Source organism: Furipterus horrens, unplaced genomic scaffold, assembly GCF_987537825.1.
Source record: "Furipterus horrens unplaced genomic scaffold, mFurHor1.1.pri manual_scaffold_3, whole genome shotgun sequence".
NCBI lineage: Eukaryota > Metazoa > Chordata > Mammalia > Chiroptera > Furipteridae > Furipterus > Furipterus horrens.
The window spans coordinates 29,935,931-29,959,849 of record NW_028327173.1 but is presented as its reverse complement, the minus strand read 5'-3'; the positions used below and the strand labels follow the sequence as shown (position 1 = coordinate 29,959,849).

General features: G+C 49.4%; 1 protein-coding gene across 10 annotated transcripts in view; it reads left to right on the top strand.

The window, feature by feature from the left end:
• The window catches only part of ERI3 (ERI1 exoribonuclease family member 3), a 122,730-nt gene that overhangs the window by 76,191 nt on the left and 22,620 nt on the right, over positions 1 to 23,919 (top strand). For 6 of the 10 annotated variants that reach the window (XM_090269317.1, XM_090269314.1, XM_090269318.1 and 3 more), the window contains one exon: positions 20,854 to 20,986. The exons of 1 other annotated variant lie outside the window; for it this stretch is intronic. In XM_090269317.1, the coding sequence (XP_090125443.1) occupies positions 20,854 to 20,986 (133 nt within the window). Of the gene's footprint in view, positions 1 to 20,853; positions 20,987 to 23,919 lie in introns of those variants that run through there. 3 more of the 10 variants (XM_090269311.1, XM_090269319.1, XM_090269313.1) reach the window with 2 other exon arrangements.

The following is a 23,919-nucleotide window of genomic DNA, read 5'->3' as shown; positions in this document are numbered from 1 at the left end:
TGTGTGTGGCCTGATCTGTCCCTGTGCAGTACCATGAGTCACTCAAGAAAGGGACTGGATCTGCTTCTTCTATGAATCCACAGAGCTAGGCAAGCAGAGGGGACCTCAGGAGGCTAGTAGAGGCATAGATGCTGTGGAAGAGCTGGGGCTGGTTTGGGAGAAAGGTGAGGTGGACAAGGTAGCGGAGAGAAGTGGACTCATCAGTGCTCAATATTGAGTCTGAGAGAGCTAAGAGAACCCTTAAAAACCTTCTCCCAGGTTTTTTGTTTTGCTTTGTTTTTTTCCTTTTGTTATTTTTGTTGTTGTTGCTGCTGCTGCTGCTGCTGCTAACAACTCTAGACCCTGGAAACTGGGAGGAGTTACATAAAAAGAGAGAAAAGGACAAGGAGACCTCCTTGAAGGTGGGAGGCACCAGCCTGCCTCCTGTCTCCCACATTGCCCTGCAGACCACTCTGGAAAGGCAGGTTTGACCAGGTCTATGGGTATTAACAATAGAGCACAAACATATTGAGCCCCACATGGTGCCAGCTTCTGTGTTAGGTACTTTATGCACCTTATTGCATTTCATCCTCACAGCTACTCAGCAAGGAAGGGGCTGTTGTCCCTATTTTGTGGGTTCTGAAGTAGAGACTTGGAGAGATTAAGAAGCTTGCCCCAAGGTCACATGACCAAGTTGTAAATCTAGTTTCTCTCTTCCCATAGCTCCCTTCTTGTCTCTTGTTCCATTGCAGATACCGCCTGAAGGCAGTTCCTCTCTGGTCTGGCCTGGTTTAAGCTGGAGGCCTTGGCGGCAAACACATACCAGCCATTACTAGTTGTATGATTAGTGGAAGTCAGTGATTAGGGAGGCATAGGAATTGGCCTCCCAGGTCTCTTGAGAATGACACATGTTGTATGGAGATATATCTGTGTGTGTACATCCATGTCTCTGCATGTCTAAGGATGTGTATCTCTCCATGTAGGGATGTTTGTGTATACTTAGGTATGTGCACGTGCTCACACATGGGATTGTGGGTGAGGGTGTGGATATGGGATCTGTGGTTTAACTGAGGCAATCTGGAAGTGGGCAGATGAGGCCCTTGTCTCTAGAAGACAGTGTGGTGCATGCAATACAGAGAATGCTGGACTGAACTTGAAGCTAGAAGATCAAGACATGGGCTTTGGTATTGGGTCATTTGCCCTTTCTGAGGCCTCAGTTTCCTTATCTAACAAATAAGGGAGCTGGATAAAGTGATTTTTTTTTTCTACTTTTGCCATTCTTAGATCATTCATGGTATCTCAGGTTTCCTCTTCTTGCAAAAATGAGACAGTTGCTAGGGAAGTGAGAGAAGTCTCTCTTTTCCCGTGACCTACTTTGATCTTTAGCCTTGGGATTACTCTGCTGTTCCACTGGGGAAAGGTGAAGGTCCAGAGAAGGCAGGGCATTGCCTGGCTTCCAGTCAGAAAAGCTGGGGCTCAAGTGTTGGGGAGGCATTTGGATAACTGGTCTCTGACACAGTGTTGGGTGGCCTGGACTAGAGCTGAATGCTGTTAAGCTTTGGGCTTCTCCATGAACATATGCTGTGAGAAGAAGCTTGTGGTCTTTCTGTTCCTTTGGGAGGCAAAGGGGGGCTTTTTAAGGCAGGCTGCAGCCCAGGCCCTTCTTCTGGCCTTTGGTTTTCTTGACAGAATGCCCAGGTAGACCAGAAAAGGTAGCTCGACATGTGTTCACATTCACATGGGACTGCCATGCCAGCTCAATGCAGTATCTGTCTGTGAGCTCAGCTGACCTGCTATTAGCTCTCTTGGGAAAAGTGAGTTAGGGCTGGATGCCTTAATTTTCTCAGGCTGACTCTTCGGGGTTGATCTGGGGGTTTCTAGAGATGGGACTTCTGTCCATCTCAGTCTTCAGGTGGGATTGTAGCAGGGTTTTGTCTATTCTGTCCCATTATTAGCCATCAGTTCCCTGACATTTCCAAATTTGACTAGTTGGGTCACTAGAGAAGGAATGGGTATTGTATGGATTTGCAGTGTAGTTCCTTCAGTGCTGGTGAGGACTTCTCTCCATTGGCTGGGCTTGGATTGGCCTGGACCTAAACCTCAGGTAGCAAATGACTTATGCTATGCCTGGCCAGGACATGTAAATTCACCTCTAGCCACCAGTCATTCACGGAAGCCCTATGTGTTAGAGCATTTAGACTCAGGTGAATCAGGTCTGTTTTCCATCTGTGCAGAGCTCCTGGTCTAGCAGGGAAGATGGGTGAGTCAAGGCACATGGGGGAAAAACACAAAGAGGAAGTAGTAAGTGCAGTGATGGGAATATGTGTATGGTGTGGCAAGTGTGTTTTTTAACAAAAATTTATTTCAGTCCCAACTCCATATTTGGAAAAGAGGAATGGCCCTCCTGGGGCTATGAGGTCCAGGCTGGCTGCTTAGGAAGTCCTTGTGTGTGGGTGTGGGCAGGTGTGCTTGTGAGTGTGCACAAGCACGAACCCAGTGGTGCATATGGCAGTAGCCAGTGGTCTGTCTTCAGCACCACGACCAGGTCTTATGGTGGTAGGCCTGGGCTTGGCACCTAGTTGGCTGCAAGCAGGAGGGCAGGCTGTAGGCAGATCCCAGGGCAGCCATGAGGTGTCCCCAGTGGTGTTTGCTGTGCCTAATTACCCGGCAGTTGTTTAACTATGCAAGCTGCATGCCTGCCTTTATTGCGCTGTGATTGCCGAGCTGCCTATGGGGAATGTCATAAAAAGATATAAAATGCCCATTATCTGTCTGACGCCCTCCTCCTGGACTGTGGGTGTTTGTGTTTTATTTTATTTTTATGGCTCGAGGGAAGCTCTGCAGGAAGGAAAGGGAGGGGAGGGGAAGCCCTACAGGAATTGGAGGAGCTCCCCTTTATACTGTGGTCAGCCTTGAGCTGAAGGGCTCTCTCCTGAACAGAGGGAAGAAGCAGAAATGGTGGATCTCCAGGGTCAGGATGGCAGTCAAGAAATAATGCCCAGATCTTCCGCTCCTTGTCCAGCTGCAAGTCCTGCAGCTTATTTCCATTCTCTCTATGTTAGCCTCCTCCCTACACATAAGTCTTCTGCCTTGTGTGCAGGGCAATCTGTGGAGGGTTCTGAATGGTCTGTATGAATGATCTCGTGGCCACTCATTTCTCTATGGCTTTGATGACTCAAGTGGTCTACTGTCCTTGTAGAGCTCCATGGCTTGCTTTGGAACAAATACTGTGGGCACCACCCCCTGCTCCCGAAGTCTTCCACTCCTACAGCTAGCTTCAGCTTCCCTTTTCTTGTCAGTCACAGTGATGTATTCAGGCCAAGCCTTTTCAAGAATTCACTGGGTCTTAAGGAAACCTCCTAGACTGGGAGAGAGAAGGAAATTAATGTGATTTGAGCCAAACAGAAACTGTGTGTGGCACTGAGGCAGAGATCAGAGATCAGACAGGGGCCCTACCCTGAAAGAGCTCACACTGTGTAACCAGAGTTCCAGCTTCACAGTAGGTATTGAATAAATGCTTGTGAAATGGTACCAAATTCAACATAGTCATTCATTCTCATGCAGTAAATGGCTGTTGAGCACCTACTGGGTCAGGCACTCTGCCAAGCACTGGAAATAAAATAGTAAACAAAATAAACAAAATTCCAGCCCTCACTGGTCATTCAAGTCTGTTGGGAGAAGGATGAAAAGATTTAAACCCTGGGTATCTAACTTAAAAACCCATGAGCTTTCACCTATGACATGTTATTTCCCATGCCTGAACCATCAAACCCCAAGCTCTCCTGTATTGATCATTGAACTTCACTACTTGAAAAATCTTGATATCTACTGAATAAAGTACAAGTTCCCTTGCCCATCCTTTGAGACCCCCCCCCAAGTATCTTTCCAGCTATACCGAGATAGCATATGTGGTCCACTTCCGTGCCTTATTCACATCTGTTCCATTTGCCTGTATTCTCCTTTGCTGCATTCCTGCCTACTGAACTCCTACTTATCCTAACTCTTTTTTGTCCCCTGTGAAGACTTCCAGTTTCTCATTGGGAACTTCCTTCCTCTTTAGATACCTATATTGAGTTCCTAAGCACTGTGCTAGAGCTTTCCCTGGCTTTGTTCACTGTTGGCAAGCCTGCTGTGGGCTCTTCTTCTATTGCAGTGTACATAAAAAGTTTTATTGAGAGCCCTGGCCAGTGTGGCTCAACTGGTTGGAGTGTCGTCCCATGGACCTAAAGGTCATGGGTTTGATTCCTAGTCAGGGCACCTGCCTGGGTTGTGGGTTTGGTCCTAGTCAGGGCACATGCTAGAGGCAGCTGATCAGTGTTTCTCACTCACATCAGTGTTTCTCTCCTTCCCTTTCCCCTCTCTCTAAAATCAATGAGCATGTCCTCAGTGAGGATTTTTTTAAAAATTTTATTGAGATATAATTGACATACCATACAATTCACCTATTTAAAGTGTATAATTCAGCACTGGCTGGTGTGGCACAGTTGGCTGGAGTGTCATCCTGTAGACTGAAAGGTCCCGGGTTCGATTCCTGGTTGCGGCATATAGGGTAAGGCAACCAATCTTAAGTTTCTGTCTCACATCAGTGTTTCTTTCTCCCTTCCCCTCTCTAAAAGAGCTCAATGTTTCTTGTATATTCATGGAGTTGTACAACCATCATGCCATCTAAATTTACAATAATTTTGCCCCCTCTAAAAGAAACTTCATTAGCAGTCACTTTCCACTTCCCCCATATATGCTAGCCCTAAGCAACCACTAACCTAATCTCTGTCTCTATAAATTTGCCTATTCTTGCAATTCTGGGAATTTCTTGTATATAAAATTTGTGATTGGCTTTTACTTAGCATAATTTTTTAGATTCCTCCATGCTGTACTGTGGATCAGTGTTTTATTTCTCTTTATTGCTGAATAATATTCTTTTCTATGGGTATACCATACTTTACTTATCCACTCATCCGTTGATAGGCATTTGGATTATTTCCACTTTTTGGCTATTATGATGAATGCTACTATGACCATACATGCACAAGTTCACTTTATTGTTTTTTTTTTTTCCTTGCACTTCTCTGTCTTTCTTAGTATTGTGAGCTTCTGACCCTGAGAGTAGGGGTCATTTCTGTATTGTTCATTGCTGCATCCCTACTACTTAGCCCATGGTTAGCATTCAGTAAATGTCAGTGAATGAATACATGCATGCTTTCTAATTCTTTTACCCCCTCAGGATGTAATAGCAAATTGTGGGGACCTGTTTGAATTCTGTAACTCATTCTGCCCTGGGTATGACTGTACACACATATCCACCACCCATGCTGAAGAGTAAGTTCATTTGTCGGTATTCCGGACCATGCCCTTTCATTCCACTGTTGACCTCTCTGTTGTAAGTCCTTACCCAGCAACAGCTGATCTGAGAAATTTTCCTGAGTTGCCCCCATGATGACAGATAGAGCCTCTAACTCAACACTGAGGCAGAGACTGACTCTACCTTCCCCTCACCTTCCCTCTTCCCCTGAGGGGCCTGAGGCTGTGGGAGAACCCTGGATGGAGGATTGGGATGGGTGCCCTTCAGCTAAGAGGCTTTCACAGGTTGGCTTTATGACAGCTCCAAATGCCTGAGCATCTGGGGAAGGAGGAGATCCTGCCGTTTCAGTTAGTAGCTTATATGAACCAGGTCTGTAGAAGTAAAGGAATTTCTAGAACCAATAGCTCTGAAAGATCAGTAAAACCAATATTTCTTTTTTCTTTGTACTTAGCTTAATAGTTTGAGCCCATAATTAGAATTGGGCTTTATTAGGCTAATTAGGAGGTAGGAATGATGGCAGGAGGACATGTGGAGATGCATCAGGGTGGTGGGCAGTAAATCTAGGGTTTTAATAGGTTTGTTCCATAATAAGGTAGTCTGGAAGGCTGACTGAGTGGCTGGGCCCCCTCCCCTCTCTTCTACTCCCATCACTCCTTGAAGTGGCCTTCACACTTTGCCGTCCTTGTCCTCGGTACTGGCAGCAGCTCTGGGATATGGGGAACTGGGGAGGGAGGGAGGAGACCCCACCCGGAGCTTCATTGCCTATGCACGCGCCGTCCAGCCTGGCGGCATGATTACCTTGCTGAGAAATCCGTCCAGGCGCAGGGCTGCTGATAGCAATCATTGATTAAGAGGGTAATTGTCCTGAAAATTCAGATTGATCAGAAGGCAGAAATGATAACTTGTGTAACTGTGTTTAAAGCCACGTCCTGTCAATAGAAAAGACTGAGATGTATCGCGCCAAGAGGGGGGCAGAACGGATGGGTGTGTGTGGGCGGGTGGGCGCTGCCATCCTTCTCTCAGGGCTGAGCAGGATGTTTCTTGTCAGTAACCTGGACTATTGGAGATTCAATCACTTTTATCTCCCCCTCTCTCTCAATCCAAATGCCTTTTCATATTAGGAAATTAGAATCGGCCCTGCTCATGCAAGATTTATTAGCTCTGCTGAGCAGTTGCACCGAAGAGTAAATGATTTTGCTTTGCTGGAGCTTTTTACACATTAGGACCCAACTTCTTCCCTGCTATATGCCACTGGCTGCCTGGAGGAGTGGGCTATAGAACCAAGTACTTAAGGAGTGCGCTTTCAAAGTCTGGTTGGTTGGGGGAACCATCATTTGGGTCTGGTTGATCTGCCAGAGACCCTGTTGTGTCTGGCTGACTTCCTTCTATCTGATTCCCAGACAGCTCCCTTACTGGAGTGTAGGTTGTCTTGCTCAACTGAAGGGGCCATCCCTGAGGGGATGGAATGCATCCGTGAGACTTGGATGGCCTGGTGGAGATGACCTTGGGAGGAGGCACTGATGTGTGTATTAGGTAAGGATTGGTAACAGAGGCAGGAAGTAGAGGGGCCACCATGACCTCTCCTCTCAGAGCCAGGGGTTGTTCACCTTGCAGGGGTGCAAGGGCTGGAGCATCTTTCTGAGCCCCCAAGGAAGCTGTGCAGGAAGTTGCCTGGGAGTTTAGAGTGTGGAAGCTAGTTAGATTAAGCTGAGAGGTGTCTGGGCCTGCTAGCTGCCTGTGTCTAGAGGGATGTAGGATTGACTGGCTGAAGCCATCTGATCTGCCAGCAATGCAGGCTCCAAGGGAAGGAAGGGCCTGGGATCCATGCTTTTGGGACTCTACTGTGGCCTTAGAGACAGTGTGGGCCAGCTGAACCTAGCCTGTCCTGGAGGCCAGGTCACCAGTGGGTTAGACTAGTTGTAGGGAAGACCATTCTTCACTGAGGCAGTGTACCTCTCTCTCCTCCTTGACTTCCCTCTTCAGCCCCCTTCCTCCTTGGGCCACTTAGACCCATGGGCAAACGTTAGTCACTGTTGTTCTTCCGCCCTCCCTGTTTGCAGGTGTCTGATCCTGGATGCCTGGTGGAGCAAGTGAAAGTGTGGCTAGTCCTTCTGATATGGGACTGAGGGAAGGTTAATGGAATTTCTGCATCTTTCGTGAAATGGATATACCAAGGACTACCTTCTACCCACTTGGCTCTTTTATTTGGCCCTGTGAAGCCTCCTTTTCTCTGAACTTTTGAGTTATTTCCCCAAGTAGAGATGTAATTAGGCTAACCTGAGAGTTGGGGCTGGAAGTGATGGAATCCCCGGAGTGAATAGTGGGAGTAGGCAGCAGACATTTTGATCCAAAAGGAGAAGTGTTTTTTGGAGGAAAGAATCTGGCAAGTGTCTGCAAGATATTCCCCAGATGGGACCTGCCTCTAAACAGACCACCAGGACACCAGCTTTCTACTGAGGGTCTGCTTCAGGTCTTTTCCTATCCATTACCAGACTCTGTCCTTGAAGAAGCCTTGACTTTCTGGGAAAGCTTCTTGTACTGGGCTGGATTGGGCAGAACAGGCCTTCCGTCTGTACAGGCGCCATCAGCCCACCCCACCTCCGCTTCCCTCTGAGGGTATGCTGAGGGATAGAGTAGTAGGTGGGAAGCTTGATGCAGCGTCCTCTTCCCCCTCACCCACTCTAATGGATTGTGAAGGGAGTGGATGCACAGGATCAACTCAGCTTCCCAGTGTATAGTGCCTCTGCCTCTGTCTCTGCCTCTGCCTCTGCACTAGGCTTGCCAGCTGCCTAGGACTTCTTTGCAGTCCAGAGTGAAGGTTGATCCATGTTTGGCTTTAGTCTTCTGCTAGGACTAGTTCGGGCAAAGCCAAGAAAAAATGGAAGTGCCATGGGCAGCTTTGACTTGGGAATAGAGAACTCAGAAGACATACTTCCAGTGCAGTAAGGGAGACAGATAGTCAGTAAGGGTAATATAAATGGTGTTGCCTTCCAGATCCCAGAAGAGGGAGTGCCTGAATTCTGCTGAAAGAGCTCAGATGGGCATCCTGGGTGGGGGGCAGTGGGGGCAGGCTTGAACTGAGTCTCTGAGGGGGGTGGGGAGTGTGCTATGGAGACAAGTGTGGGCTGGCATCTGGGCAGGGAGAACGAGAAGTGGCACTGAGCAGTTGTGCTAAGACTAAGACCAGAGCCAGTGGGGCTTATTTTCTCTGGCACATTTCATATAGCTTAGGGGTACGGCCATCTCTATTTTAGCAAACCTGAGGGGTACCTACTTTCACCATCTACCTAGGCTGCTGGGTGCTATGGGCCTTGGATTGGACCAGCTGGAGACTTAAGTTGGAAACTGTCCAGGACAGAGCCTTAGGGAGTTGACCCTAAGCTCCCCTCAGCTCTCTTCCTTCTCACATCTCCCTTGAGAGCAGGGAAGGGAGCAGACGTTCAGGCTAAGGAAATGGCTCTGGCAAAAGTTCAGGCCAGCTTGCTCCACCCTTGCTAAACCCATTCCCAGCCCTGCCTTTACCTAGATCCAACTCTGCTGCCAGCGCCTGGCAGGGAGGCTGGGAGGAGACCGGGAAGCCAGAAGACTCATTTTCACTGGAATTTGACCTGAAGCGGGATTGGAAGGGAAGAAAAGGATTTGAACAAAAGTGCAGGCAGGAAGAAGCCGTTAATGAGCCTTTCTTTCTCTTGGGGACAGAGCAGAGCGCATAGCGGGGCGCAGCGCCTGCTCTCCTCTGTGGCTCTCTAAGGTAGCTGTAGTCTCTGGCCGCTGTCTGCTCTCGCTCTCTCCTTTTTTTCCCTCTCCTCTTTCTCGGCTCTCTCTATTATGGGGACTTGCTCCAGCTCTTTCTCTCTCTTCTGTCTCTCCTTTTGTTCTCTCTTTGTCTATTTATCACACTGTGAAGGTTGAAAGAGATGTTATTAATCTGGGAGAATGAAGGCAGGATTAGTGGTATGAATCGGATTTTGAGAGGTGTAATGATAGAAAGACTCGCTCGGCTGGCGGCCTGCGTGAGCTTGATAAATGGGGAGCACTCCAGACTGACTCGCGCCTTCCTCCGCGCTGTGCGCCCTGCCCGCTGGGGCGTGCCGCGCTCTCAGATCTGCCAGCCGGCCCACCCCGCTCCTACCTGAACCGGAGCAAAAAGCCAAGGGTAAAGCAGACACAAATATCTCCCTTCGCACTTGGAGACATCATTGCTTTCAGCACCCTTTTCAAGTGGAGGCCTGTCGAGTTCTCAAAGGGCTATGGGCAGAGGGAGCAGGGACCTAGACTTCAGCCTGCTTCTAGGGCCTGTGAAAGTAGAGCTTCCGTCCGACCCCTGACATGAATGTGTCAGGGGTCAAGGAGTGATAAGGCAGTCCATAGACCAATCACGTAAGAGTACTAGACTAGATGTAATATGTACTTAAGCCAAGTGCTGTTGGGAGAACTGTGGGATGAGCTGTGGAGGTCAGGATGAGACGTGAAAGAGAAAAGAGGAGAAATCAGGAAAGGCTTCCTGAAGGCTATGTCCTGGCAGTCAGGTAGGATTTGGAAAGGACAGAGGAAACCTGGTGTTCTAGGCAGGGAAATAGGATAAGCAAAGGTGTGAGGACAGAAATAAGCCTGACTCTTGTTGGAGGTTGAAGAGCCTCCAATGCAATGAATTTCAAATCAAGAAGGAACATACGAAATCAAGCAATTAAGTCCCTCATTTTCCAATGAGGAAACAGGACTGGGGACTAGAGTTGCCATTTCCTATTCAAGTCCTGATGCTTGTTCTAAAGGTGGCCCTTTTGTCACCTGGGGGCGATACAGTGAGCCTTTCCCTCTTCTCTCCTCTGTGGCTTTGGTCACAGCCTTACAACCTTCATCTTTGCAACCAGAAGATCTTGACTTAGGTTCACTGCTTCTTAGTCTCCAGCCCTTCCCCAGCCTTGGGAGTGTGAGGAGGACACCTTTTCCAGGGTCCTCCACACACTCCTGCCCCAGCCCTATCTGCAGTCCGTGTGGAGAATCTCCCAGCCAGCCGACCACTGCTTGTGTGGTGAGGAGAGGACTAGGAGGCAGCCCACCCCGTTCTGGGCTCCAGATGCCTCTGAGCCTGAGCACTTTCCTCTCTTACATCTCGCTGCAGTTCTCGAATCTCTCTCTGTTGTGATGATTGGGCACTTACTGGTGTCCTTGTCTGTTTCTCCTCAAAGGATGCTGGGTCCTTTGAGGACAGGGTCTACTTGTGATTCATTTGAGTTGCTAGGGCCTGGCAGGCCTTCAGTGAATGCAGATAGCCTGGCATAAAACAGGTTCTCAGTAAATGTTTGTCGTGAATGAGTTGGTGTGATTCCAAAGTCTGTACTTTTCCATCATATTACACCCAGGCATAGTGAAGGCAGAGGTGACAAAGGGAGGTACAGGGGCCAGGATGTTGGGCATGCCTGGAGAGGAGGCTCTTTGGGCCTTCACTCTGGAGGCTATAGTGTTCAGCCTTTCCACCTCTCAGCCTTCCTTTTTTCCCTCCAAACATCAGAGAGGAGAAGGGCCTCATCTGACCCTAAAGGTTTTTATTCTCTTCCTGGGTGGTCTTACCTACTTCCGCAGTTTCATGCATCACCTATACGCTTTCTGAGGACTTTCAATTCAATCCACTGAATTGAGCTCCTGGTCTTCATGTCTACCTTTTCCAGGCAGCCCACCTTGAATGTCTCACTGAAGGCCATCTTGGTCCCTTTCAGTGATTTTCCTTCAAGCCTGGTTAGAGTTTCTGTTCTTGCAGGGCCTCAGCTCCTCACTGTGTGTGAGTTTACATACATGTTTACATGTCTCTTCTAGTTTGGAAGCCCCTTGAAGGCAGGGGCTTGGTTTACTTGATCTGTGTGTCTCCAACACCTAGCACAGAGCTTGACACATGGTAGTTGCTCAATAAGCGTGTGTTATGTGAGCAAGCCAGTGAAAAGGGAAGGGGGTCTGGGATGAACATTTTGAACACCCTTTTTATTTTTCCAGAGAGAGAGAAGGTGAAGGGGCATGTGTTGTGCACAAGCATGCACACGCCTTCATGTTTGAGGGGTGGTGTCCCATGCTCAATAAAGGATTATATTTTAATTTGGAAGGCACTTTAGAAACTTAAAGTGCTTTGCCTAAGTGCTGACTGCTATTAGTGTCTCCTTTTTATTAGGAAAAAGGACATGATTTTTCTCTTTTATCTTCAGGCCTATCCAACTTCTGAGTCAAACTTAGCAAAATGCCTGCCCCTCACTGAGGTAGTTACATGCCAAGTTCAAAGCTTTGGACTTGAAACACAGAATTTTGCTTTGCAGACTGGTTCTGACACCCCTCAGGGGATGAGCCCAACAGCTCAGCATCAGGAAGGGGGTGGGAGAGACAGGGTCATTTGACATAGTTCAATCTATAGTCCTGAGCTCATCCCCTCTCCATATAGGCCTGGGTGGGAGGACATAAGAACTTGGACCATTTTGGAGAGATAGGGGAATGACCCCAATGATTATCAAAAACCCAATTGTCACGTAGTATGAAGGACCAGACTTCAGAGGGAGAATTGGGGAGGAATGGCCCCAGGAAGAATTGGCTTTGTGTAGTTCAGGGATGATAGGACCAAGAGGCAGAGACATCACAGCTTCTGGACCTGGTGATGTTGAGAGCTGCCACCACAAAAGGGCTAGGTCAAAGGGAGGGAGTATGTGTAGCAGTAGCAGGAGGAATTCTCTTGTCCAGGAGGCCATGAGGCAGGAACTTGCCTTGTGCCTTATAAGCACCTTTGAAGGCTTTACTGGCTTGAAGGAAAGGAAACACCCCTCCCTATGGAGAAGATTTGGTGCTGTAATGGCAGGAGGTCTGGGAGGCCCAGCTGAGCCTTGTCATTGGGCCTCTCTGTATGGCTTCTGTCCAGGTTGTTTCTTGAGTAGCCACAAGACAGACCACATCCTGGCCTCAGTCTGGCCTATTTCTGCCAGCCCTGGATGCTGAAAGCTTTGCCCATGGCTGAGGCACAGGGAGGTGGAGGCTTTGGCTTATCTTGCTAGTGCCCTGCAGTCCCATCTCCTAATCGGGCCTAATTTTGGGGAGCTAGGGCAAGGGTGAGGTGGGGGGAGGACATTGAGCCTTCTGCCTTAACTGAATTTCCATACCTCCTGTTGTTAATTATAGAGATGTAATAATGCAATTAGTGCACGATTAAAAAAAATCCCTGATATGATTACCATGGATTTAATATCACATGATATATCATTATATCGTTATGCAGTGACAGATGTAATTGAAATACACTTATTGGAGCCAGGGGTGGTGTTTCATTCAATCCCCAGCACCCCAGGGAGGAAAGGGCTGGCTTAAAAGAAGCAATGGGAGAGGAAATTGTAATGAAAACAAAGAAAACTCACAATGTAACTCTCACCCTGGGCATTTGGCTCAGATTGACCTTCTGCCTTTGACTCTGTGACAGTACACATGGATGCCCAGACAGGCCAGCCTCTTCTGTAGGGGCTGAGGCAGCATGACTGAGGAGGTCCTCTTCTGGTTCTCACCCCAGAAGGCTCAGTGTCCCCAGGTCCCCTCTGACTCGGTAATGAAGCTCTGGGAACACGAGAGAGATTACTCCACCTGAAAATAGACTTAGGACCCTCATGGAATCAAACTGAGGTGGCAGCAGTTCTCCAAACGTGGACCCTGGACCTGTGATGCTGCGCCAGCCTTTGCTATGGTGGCAGTCCAGTGCATGCAAGGCAGCTATCCTATGGTAGGCAGTGAGCAAGAAGGCTAAGTACACAGAGATGGGAATTGTCCCACTCAGGTCCCGTTGATGCACAGAGGCAACAGCAGCTCTGGGGCCCCTGAAGTACGTTTGTAGTCAGGGAACACTGTGAGCACACAGAACTACCAGCTGGGAGTAGAGAGGTTGCGTTTGTGTCACCGGATGTGAGAGTCCATTCTTTTGTTGCTGTCACTATGCTGGCCAGGCCTTTGGTGGGCCTGAGAAATGGGGGCTACCCATAGGGCCAAAGGATTCAGAAAAGGAGAAAGGGTCAGGAACAGTCTCCTTTGCTGACAACAGGCACTCAAGCCCTGAGTTTTAAGGACAGCTATCAGTGGATTGCTGTTCTGGTGGGCAAGAGCAACAGTGGTTCCTGAAGGGGACTAGACAGGATTGACAGCAGTAGCAACTCTGAAAACCAGGCCTTCCTGCTTGGCAAAATTATAACCAAAAAGATGTCCTTTTTTTCCTTCCCTCAGTGGAGGCTATTAGGGAGACAGCAGTTACAACTCTGCCCCAAGAATCTCCCAGCATCATGGGGTAACAGATTTATAAGCAAATCTAATGTTGCAGGTGCTGTTTAAAGTGTGGGTGGGTTTAAGAAGGGTTGAGTCAGGAAAGACTTAGTAAAGGAAGGTACTTTTTAAAAAACGTATTTTTAAAATTTATTTTTAGAGAGAGGGGAAGGGAGGGAGAAAGAGAGGGAGCGAAACATCAATGTGTGGTTGCCTCCCACATGCCCCCAACCAGGGACCCAGCCCGCAACTCAGGCATGTGCCCTCACTGGGAATTGAACCAGTGACCTTTGGTTCACAGGCTGATGCTCAATCCATTGAGTCATACCAGACAGGGCAGGAAGGTACCTTTGAATTGAGTATTGATAGAGGAATATGTGCTCATCCGGACAAAAAGTGAGAAGTGTCAGAGCACATTCTAGGTAGGCTGAAGAAATTTCTTTAGTCTTAGAGGCATGAAATAGCAATCCCTGGACTTAGTGGGTGGTAAGGGACAAGAAGGAAGCAGTGTTGACCCCGCACTTTTCTGGTGGACCAGGTAGGAGGTAATGGCTTTCACTGAGATTTGGAAACCCTGGAGAAGGGGCTATTTGGAGAGATGTTTGAAATGAGTTTTTAAACATATTGAGAATGAACTGTCTAAGTAAAACCCAGTTGGAAATGCCAAGTAGGCAACTGAATATGTATGTTTGACACTCAACTAGAGGCAAGAAATACTGATTTAGAATTTGGAGAGCACTGGCCAGGTGGCGTAGTTGGTTGGAACTTCATCCTGTACACCAAAAGGTTACAGGTTCAATCCCTGGTCAGGGCATATACCTTGGTTTGGGATCCATCCCTGGTTGGGGTATATACAGGGAGGCAGCCAGTTGATGTCTTTCTCTCACATCGATGTTTCTCTGTCTCTTTCTTTCTCTCTTTCCTTTCCTCTCTAATATCAATAAACATATCCTTGGGTGAGGATTAAAAAAAAAGAAAAAGAAAAGAAGTTGGAGAAGTTGAAGATAAGGAAGTTGAAGAAATCACCCAGGAAGAATGGAGTGTAGACAAAATCAGGAAGAGAGAGCATACAAGCATACACATAGGACGACCAGATGCAGAAGCGAGTATATAGGAGACTGACAGGAAAACGACAAAGACATAAGAAAACTCAGAGTAGGATGTTGAGAAAACCAAAGGAGTAAGGTTTTAAAGATGAAGCGGACTGTGAAAACCTGAAGCTGCCCATAGATATGAGCAGTGTGGTGAAGACTTGACGTCAGCTGAACCTAAGTGGCCTTTAAGGCTGGAAACCAGTCTGCACTGGTCAAGGAGTGATGGAGGAGGTCTGTGGAGGAGGGCTGAGGAAACCTTGAGAAATCTGGTTGTTAATAGAACAGGCAGCAGCTCTGGATAGAGATATGGAGTGAATGGAGGACTTCAAAAATTATACTCTAATATTCACATAACTTTCAAAGAACCTTGTTTTAAGAACTTTACATATAATAACACATGTAATCCTCACATCAACTCTGGGGTTTCCACTGGTTTCCCAGTTAATATTGCTGCATAACTAATCACCCCAAAACCTAGTGACTTAAAACAATAACTGTTTTCTTAGCTGATGGTTTCTGTCAGTCAGGAATTCACGAAGAGCTCAGTTAGGTGGCCTGGCTCAGGCTCTCTCCCACGTTTGTAGTCAGTGACTGGAGCTGGCATAGTGCATGGTTGGAGCATCTGGGGGCTGGCTGGGCTTCTCTCTTTACATAGTCTCATGGGGTCTCTGTGTGGTCTCTCCGCATGGGCTTGTTTGGGCTTCCTCACAGCATGGCTACCTTGAACTGTCTGACTACTTCAGGGCAGCTCAGGGCTCCAGGGCAAGTGTTCCCGCGAATGAGGAGGAAGGGGCCTTAGCATTTCTGAAATTATACAGTATTTCTTGAAGTTACATAGCATACTTCTACATTACTATGTTGGTTGAAATAGTAAAATCAAAAACAAAAACAAAAAAACACCCTATTTAACAAGGAGGTAACATAGACTTTCCTTCTTTGTGGTAGGTATATCAGAGTCACATTGTAAGAAGAGCATGTGAGATGGGAGATAAATATTACAGCCATCACTGGCAAATGTAATCTGCCACATTGGTGTGTTAGACTGACCCCAGAAAACGGAGAGGGAATAGCATTCTCAAAGGCAAAGTGCATTTTGGGTGATGGTACCAAGAATATTTGGAGGTAGCAGTGGGACAGGCGTTCCTGAGTGGCCTCAGGTGTACCTGGAGGACAAAACCACCATTCCATTTTGTAGTACAGGAATCTGAGGTTCAGAGGGGTTTAATAACTCATCCAAAGTAACAGTGCCAATTACTGGCAGAACTGGGAACCAGTTCATGATTTGTCTGACTCCTGAGCCTGTAGGCACTGCCCTTCCGTAAGACTGCACTGCTGGGCGTGCCATCCCCATGTTTACCTGTGGCCTTGGTACTTGATTCACCAGCTACGGAAGTGTTCACCAGTTAGATAAAAAGGTTAGGTAATAGTTATATCTGTCAGACTTTCTCTCCCCCATCCTCCAGAGGATCATGTTTCCAGCTTTGTCTGTTGGGTGTTTATGGGAATGGTAGTGGTTTGATTTGGTTCCTCATCTTGGAAAATGGCATCAGCCCTAGGCCAAGAGTGTGACAATCACCCAGAGGTCTGGTTAAAGGTCTGTTCCTCCCCAACTTGTGGAGAGGCTGGGTAGGTCAGATGTGCTAGCGTTGGCTTGGAAGCTCTGGGTTTTCTGGAAGTTGCAGGGCAGTCTGTGCTTCTCTCTGCAGTCTGAGGTGGGCTCTAGCTCCAGCCACGGCCCTGCCCGCTCTGTGTCCACCCCAAGATCAGGGTCCCGGTAGGTAGTGAATGGGCAGGCAGAGACACCCCAGCAGCTGTCGATGCCTCTCCTTTCCCCTTTGAAGGATCCGGTGCTGCTGCCGATGAGGGCTACTTCATCTATTAAACCCAATACACTTGTCGCAGCTGCTAAGCCCCCATAAGCCGCCGGGCGCCGTGTTTGTGATGGGACTGACAGTGCATGGAGGAGGCTGATTATACACGATTCCATTTCGCGGGCCCAGCAATGTAATTTCACAGGGCGATCAGCGTTTGCATGTAATAGCAGGCTGTGCTGAGGTGTCAGAATATTAAAGGCGCTAATGGCAAAACTCCCTGTTACACAGGGGGCCACCCGCCGCGCCTACAGCAGGGCTGCGTGGCAGGCCCGTCGCAGATGGCTGGCCACTAAGCTAATGGGGCAGCAGCCAAGGCGGGCAGAGCCATGAGAGGGGAGAGCCAGCCGGGAGCGGCTCGGCACCTGCTTCCCTGCGCATGGAAATTACAGCAGCTCAGGGGAAGGGAAGTGTGCGTGCCTGCCTGGCATAGGGCTGGGATGGCACAGTTTGGTGGACCAGCATCTCTCACCCCAGCTCCACTTGCCCTGGAGAGGGCTTGAGCTCCTCAGACATCCCTCCACCTGCCCCACCCTCTGGTCAGGAACCCATCAGGTGGACCCTGATGGCTGGGAGAAGTGCAGCTGGAATAGTGGCACCCAGAGAATTTGGAAACAGCATGGAAAAGGGCTCAGGCACAGATCTTGGCAAGAGGTCTTAAAACATTCCTGCCCTGCACTGATCAAGGTCAGAAAGCTTCTGGGTCCCTCACCCTGACACTCCACAGGCTGGCAGGAGAGAGAGTGGGTGGGGATAGAAAGCAAATGGGGGGGGGGGGTCACCTCCATTGGTGCCAGTTTGCACAGAGCCTGGAGGCAGCACCTCAGTATATGACTCCTTCTGTCTATGTTGGCTGCCCCAGCAACACCCAAGCCCTTGCCTGTGCACTCACCGAGCTTGCTCCTGCCATCCTTCTTTGCCCTTGCTATGTTTTCTACCTGGTGCCCGCCAGGAAGCTTTCTGAGCCACCTCCAATTCTACATGGGCCTCTCTGTCTCCATTGTCCTGGTGGGCAACCCACAGGGGACAGCCTCCCTGAATCCTCATGCTCTGATGGTTCCCTGGGTCCCAAACTTGACTTCTGGGCCAGAATCTGAGACATAGCCTATATCATCTTGTCTTGAGCTATACTTGAGCTAAGAATCCTGGATGGATGTAATCTCTTAGGGGGGATGCTGGGCGGGAGTGGAGAATGGACGGAGGGGCACACCTGTGTGGGTATGCACACTTGATGGTGTATTTATCTGGGGGGAGGGCAGGAGCTTTAGAAATGAGTGTTGGGGGTGGTGGGCATGTGGGTACAGGTACAGAGGGCAGCAGGTGGAAGGACCCAGACCACACATTAGTTAGGAGCGCAGGTTGCCGGAGGACCTCGTAGTCTCTGTGTCCATTGACTGTGCCTGAGGGGAACTGGATGTGGCAGGGGAATCCTGAGGTATTGTGCCGAGAGGGTTCCATGAGACGGGTGCTCACATGCGAAGGTTCAGCTCTGCAGGGGTGTGTGGCAGTACCTGGAGGAGACATTCCAGGGTTCTCAGCAGGGGCAATAGGGAGAGAGCCCAGGCTGAAGGAGAGCAGTTTTAATTAACCATTTTTAATATCATTTTGGACTTTGGCTGGTATGTGAAGGCCCCGCTGGAAGCAGTATTTGTAAAAATTAAATCCCTCTTATTAGGAGCTTGGCAGACCCATGTGCACGTGTTGCTCCCCCACCCCCCGCCCAGGCCCCCCTGAGAAAGTGCTGGATGAGGCCATGTCACGGCAGCAATTGGTTATCACGTCTTATCTGGGAATATGAAACTGTGCGGCCTGACACTCGTGGCCACGGTGGAGACGCCAATTCATCTCGCCTGAGCTCTGACAAGCTAGACTGCCCTTCCTGAAAGGCATTTGTCAGGCGGGACCGGGGCTGCTGCCTTGCTTGGTGCCCCTGCTTTTTTGCCATGGGTTCTGGCTTTCCTCGGTCCAGCCTGGTCCTCCTGGGCCCTGCTGTCCTCCACCCCCCTTTCACACGTCCCAGTCTGGAGAAGTTCTTGGGGAGTCATTATTATAATAATAATCTAATCATGCTGACACGCGTTGGGGCAAGCGTCTAATGTTATCTGAAGTGGTCTTCCCGCTTAGCTGAGATAAGACTCAGGATGACGTGCAGATAACGTTGAGCTGCCCTGTCCCCGAGCCGAGAGCAGAGCAGGGGGCCTCAGCAGCCCTGCCGCCCGCTGCTTTAAGCCGGGAAGCGGCAGCACCTGCTAATGCAAGTGTTTAATATTTGATGGGCTGGGATAAAGCAGGATCACCTTCGAATTGAATTGAGTGTCAGCCGAGAATCTATTACTGAAATTCGGGTGTGATTTGACAGCAAAGTAGACGATGTTATTCTTCACTAGTTACTGCAATCTTCTCCCCGACATCACTTAAATATTTTTTTCTTTGCTTGAGTAAACACACATTATCCTTCTTTTTTCCCCTTCCTTCCCTTTTTCCTTTTTAGTGGGGAAAAAGAAAACATCCAGCTCGCCTTCTCCAGGCTGATAGAGTAGATTGTTATTTCTTTATTTGTCCTATTAAATGGAATTTCTGATCATTTAATCCGGCCTTTGTAAGTGATTTTAAAGTACTTGAAAGCCGGCCTGCCGCTGCTCTCTGGCCCACTGCACTCCAGCCGCGGCCCTGACCATGCTTAGCAGCTTCTCCAGCTGTGTACCCCCCACTGACTGCTTTCCCTCCCTGTCTGTGTTTCCTCAGCTTGGCCTTGGCCAGCGACCTCTCCCCTGTCCTTGAGTCTCACACTCAGTCCCCAATTTGTGGTTGCAGCTATGACCTGGGAAAGGGTGGGAGGGCTGGCTGGGGAGCTGGGCTGTGGCTAGCACCTCTGTGGTCAAGGAAAATGGCTTTGGAGGCTGCTGAGGGTGAAGTACACTGGCCCCTAGCCTTTCAGTGCCTGTGGGGCCGAGGCTGGGTTCCTGCAGCCAGGAGTGAAGGGTACTGGCCTTCTGCCCAGCTCCTGCCCCTGGCACAGGCTCCTGTCTTCTGTTTCTGATCCTGTGCTGAGTGCTCCCCCTTGTGAAGGAGTCTGTAGTGATATGGGGGCCTCCTGGGCCCAGTGATGGGCGGGGCAATGTAATGCCTGTGTGACCATGGCTGCAGTCACTTTAGTATCATCAGCAGACTCACCATCTAAATTCTGGGGACTCACCCAAGTGTCATTCCCATTGACCACTGAACCACATGCTTCCTGCCACTGGGACAAGGGCAGCCTGATATTTGGGAACTTCTAAAGTGAGGGGATGGGTAATGTTTGAAGTGTCAGCTACCTGTGCAAGCCCACTGGTAGAAAGAAGCCCAGAACTTTGCTAGCAGGCTGAGCAGGAATTAAATTCCTGCTGGGCCACTTAATAGTGTTCTAACCCTTGTGTTTCTCTTCTTTCTGGATCTCAGTTTCCTCACCTGTGACATTAGGTCATCACACCTGTAAGGGACTGTAAGAGAGGGTGCCATTCCTGTCCTGCCATGTGCCCTACCCCCCCAACTCCCCGTGGAGGTTGGCTGTGGCCAGGTGACCGAGTAGTGGGTGGAGGGGGGCATTGAAGTGCTGGAGGTCTGAGCAGATCGATGCCCCCAGCACTTCCTTCCCCAACCCCAGGAAAACAATTAAGTACAGATCGATGGGTGGCCGCTTTGAATATGCATAAGTGAGCACTTGACCTTCAGCAGAGATCTGCTTCCCCTAACACACACACACACACACACACACACACACACACACACACACTCTTCATGTGCTCCCCTCACAGCTGCTAGAGTCAACCAGGTGACTTTACATGGTACTCAGCCTTCTACAGCCTCGTCTGTCTCTGGTTCAAAAGCAACTTGACCACAGGCAGGTGGTTGGCCCCCTCTCACTCTGGTTTTCCTATCTGTGAGGTTTGAATACATTGGTCTGCAGGTCCTTTCTGACCCCAGTCTCTGTGGCCAGTACTACTGTGGGGAGGGGGCCCAGCAGAGTGCTAGGGACTCTGGAGAGGAAGGAATCTAAGGGTAAAGGGGATACCTGGTGAGAGGAGGGGTCCTGACAAGGATGGTCTTAGTAAATGAGAGCTCTCTAGAGGAGCTGGTGAGGGGGCACCCAGTGAGGGATCAGGGGCCTCTAATGGGGAGATGCCCAGGAGAGAGGGAGCTCTGGAGGAGGAAGGGGTTTTCTGGTGGATAGAGAGGGGACTCTCATGAAGTGGTATGATGAAAGTGAGCCCTTGGGGGGAAGATTTGGTAGGGGGAGGGAGAGTGATGGGGTTGGTTCAGGGCTCAGGGCCTCTGTTAACCATTCTTGCCTCCTGTCTTCCAGGCTTACAGCTTCGCCATGGGCTGCTGGCCCAAGAATGGACTTCTAGACATGAACAAGGGCCTCAGCCTGCAACACATAGGCCGGCCCCACAGCGGCATTGGTCAGTCCCTCCACATGTCCCCCTGGCAGCTCGGTCAGTCCCCTGCCCACGTGCCCCAGTCCCCTGGTACACAGAGGGGCTCCATGGCTCTCCCAGTGCTCTCAGAGGGTGCTCTCCATCACTGGGAGAGCAGGGGAAGGGGGTGCAGTGACGGGGAGTGGAACCAGACCATTGGAAAGGGACTCTCAAAATAGTATTTAGGAGGAGGCTGGGTTCTGGGCCTTGGATTCAAGCCAAGGTGCCCCTGCCCCTGGCTGCTTCACTGGTGGGTGCTGTCCTCAGAGGACTGGGCATATGTCAGCTTACCTACCCCCTGTGGAGCTGGAGGAGACTGTTTAATATTGTTTCAAGTCTGTGGCCACTAAACTGGGCGATCAATGGGAGTTAAGGAGATGAATTATTTAAACCTCACCAGCTTTTAATTAGTCGGGGTCCTTCTGACCGATGGCTCCGTCCACAGGGTATTGACTCCCCCGCAGGAGCAGCAGCCTCCATTGAGCGGTGCCTGGGTTGGGAGGGGCCACTTGGGGTACCAGGCGGGGGTGTACCTTCAGGGGGATTACTGCTTGGGAGGGGGCTAGAGCAGCTGTGGTTCTAGGCACTGGAGGCTCTGCTAGCCTCCAATCTATCAGTAGGGATATGTGTGTCTGTCTGTAAGTCTGTGTGTGTGTATGTATCTGACAACATCAGCTGCATGTAAGGGTATATATATATATGTGCCCACGTATGTTTATATCTAAGGGCTACGTGTGTGTAACAATATATGTGTGTTTTTCTAAGGGCACGTGTCTGTATGTGGAAGCAACTGCTAGCTTGTGTGTGTATTCATCAGAAAGTATGTCTGTCATTTCTGCGTATCTTTATTTTGTGTGCAAGTGCACACACGTGCATGCAAATGCTTTTAAGCTTTCAAGCAGGCATATTCTTTGTTCCAAGTGGGGAGAAACAAGGGTATTCTTGGATAGTGCCATGACATTCTCATAACCTACACACCTTTGGGGAGGTATCAGATGTTGAGGGGAGGGGACTGGCAAGATATACCGAAAGGACCCAGTTGCCTGCTACGACAAGCCCCTCTTCCTTTCCACGGACACCTGGTGGGCACCGGGCATTCTGAGTAGAAGTTCTTGTCCTCAGGGAGCTCACATCCTGGGAGGAGACAGAGACTGAACTGGGCCTTTGACTCCCAGGGCACTAAGGGCTGTGATAGAAACACCTGGGCTGTCCCAAGGGAGGTTTCCCTGTTCTCAGTTGCCAAGGTGGTTTCTACTCCTTCATTTACATCTCATGGAATTCTTGGACGTCCTGGATCATTCTTGTTGGGGGTTGGGGGGAGAAGAAGCAGTCAGTGGGCCTGAAGAATTTGGGAGTACCCCACAGCAACTGCTGTTCCCTCCCAACTGCTGTTCTATACAAACCAGAGGAGATCCCAAACCTAGCAAGGTGATATGCCTGGGAGGTTGGCAGGAAGTTTCGTAGAGAAGAGGACACTTAAGTCAGGGGATCCCTAAACGTTGCATAGGAGTTTGCTAGGCAGAAAAATGGGAAAGGGTTTTATCTTTAGGGGAAAGTGTGTGTATAAAGCCTGAGGGCATGACGAACCCTAGCATATTGAGAGGACACATCGAGACATCCACCAGTGACTGGAGTAGGATCTTTCAATTAGGAAATTGCTAGGAAATCAATGGGGAAGTAGGTGGGCCTTGAATGCCAGGTTAAGGGGTGGGGGTGGATTTCTTGTGAGTTTTTTCTTTTGTAATGAATTTATTGGGGTGACATTGGTTAATAAAATGATATAGGTTTCAGGTGTGCAATTCTATCATACGTCATCTGTATATTATATTGTGCATGCACCACCCCAGGTCATGCCTCCTTCCATCACCATTATGCAACTTTTACCCTTACCTTCCTTCTCGTGAGGTTTTTTTTTTCTTTTTTTTTCTTTTTTTTTCTCACAAGGTTTATTGAGGGAAGCGGGGGAAGAGGGTTGGAGGGAAGAGGAAACTCCCAGACCAACTCAAGGGCCCATGGAGCAAGGGGAAAAGGGAAAGGGGAAGAGGAGAAAGGGCGAAGGGGGGAGGGTGGTGGGAGGGGGAGTGGAGACCCCAGTCACCCAGAAGGGCCTGTATGAATCACCTCTCTCATGAGGTTTTGATGAGACAGGGATATCATGAGTGAGAAGATGACATGATCAGAGCTCTGATTCAGAATCAGTGAGGCGCTTTATGCTACACACACTGGTTCTTAACACGTGCTCAGTAAATTCAGGCAGATAGGTGAATGGATGAACAAGTGAGTGGATGGGTCAATGAAACAGTGATGGCAAAGGGAGGGACCAGAGAATGAGGACCAGTGAGAGGACTTGCGTTGGTCCAGGGGAGGAGCAATTGCCTGTAATTGAGTCTGGCCAGTGGGAGGAACCGGCAGGACTGCACAGTCTTAACTGCACAGTCTTGAGCTAAGTGCTCTGCTTTTGTGTATCTGTCCAAGGTGTTCTTGAGAGGAAGGGCTTCCTCGTTTCCACTCTTCTCTGCCTCCTGGGACTCAATGGTGCCCCTCTTGTCTCTTCACCCATGTTGATTCTGGGTTAGGACTTCTGAAGTGTTCCTTTCTTTTCCATAGGAGGTTTTTCCATCTGGATGGGCCCCAGGGGACAACAGAGTAAGGGCTTTGGAGCCAGAAGAAGTCCTGGTTCTACCCCCCAGAGTCCTATGACCTTAGACAAGGGACAGCACTACTGTCCTCAGAGCTCTTGGGAAGGTTCAGTGAACGTCAGCTGTGTGAAGGGCTTGTGCAGTGCCTGGCACACAGTGGGTACTCGAGCACCCTGGGGGTTCCTGGCTTTTGGTCTTTGTATTTTTGAATGAAGAGGGCTGCCCTGCCAGCTCCTGGATGGCTCTGAGGTGTGGGTGAGGGTGCTTGGAAGGGAGGGAGGATACAGGGCATTAATTGGGCTGGGAGAGGCG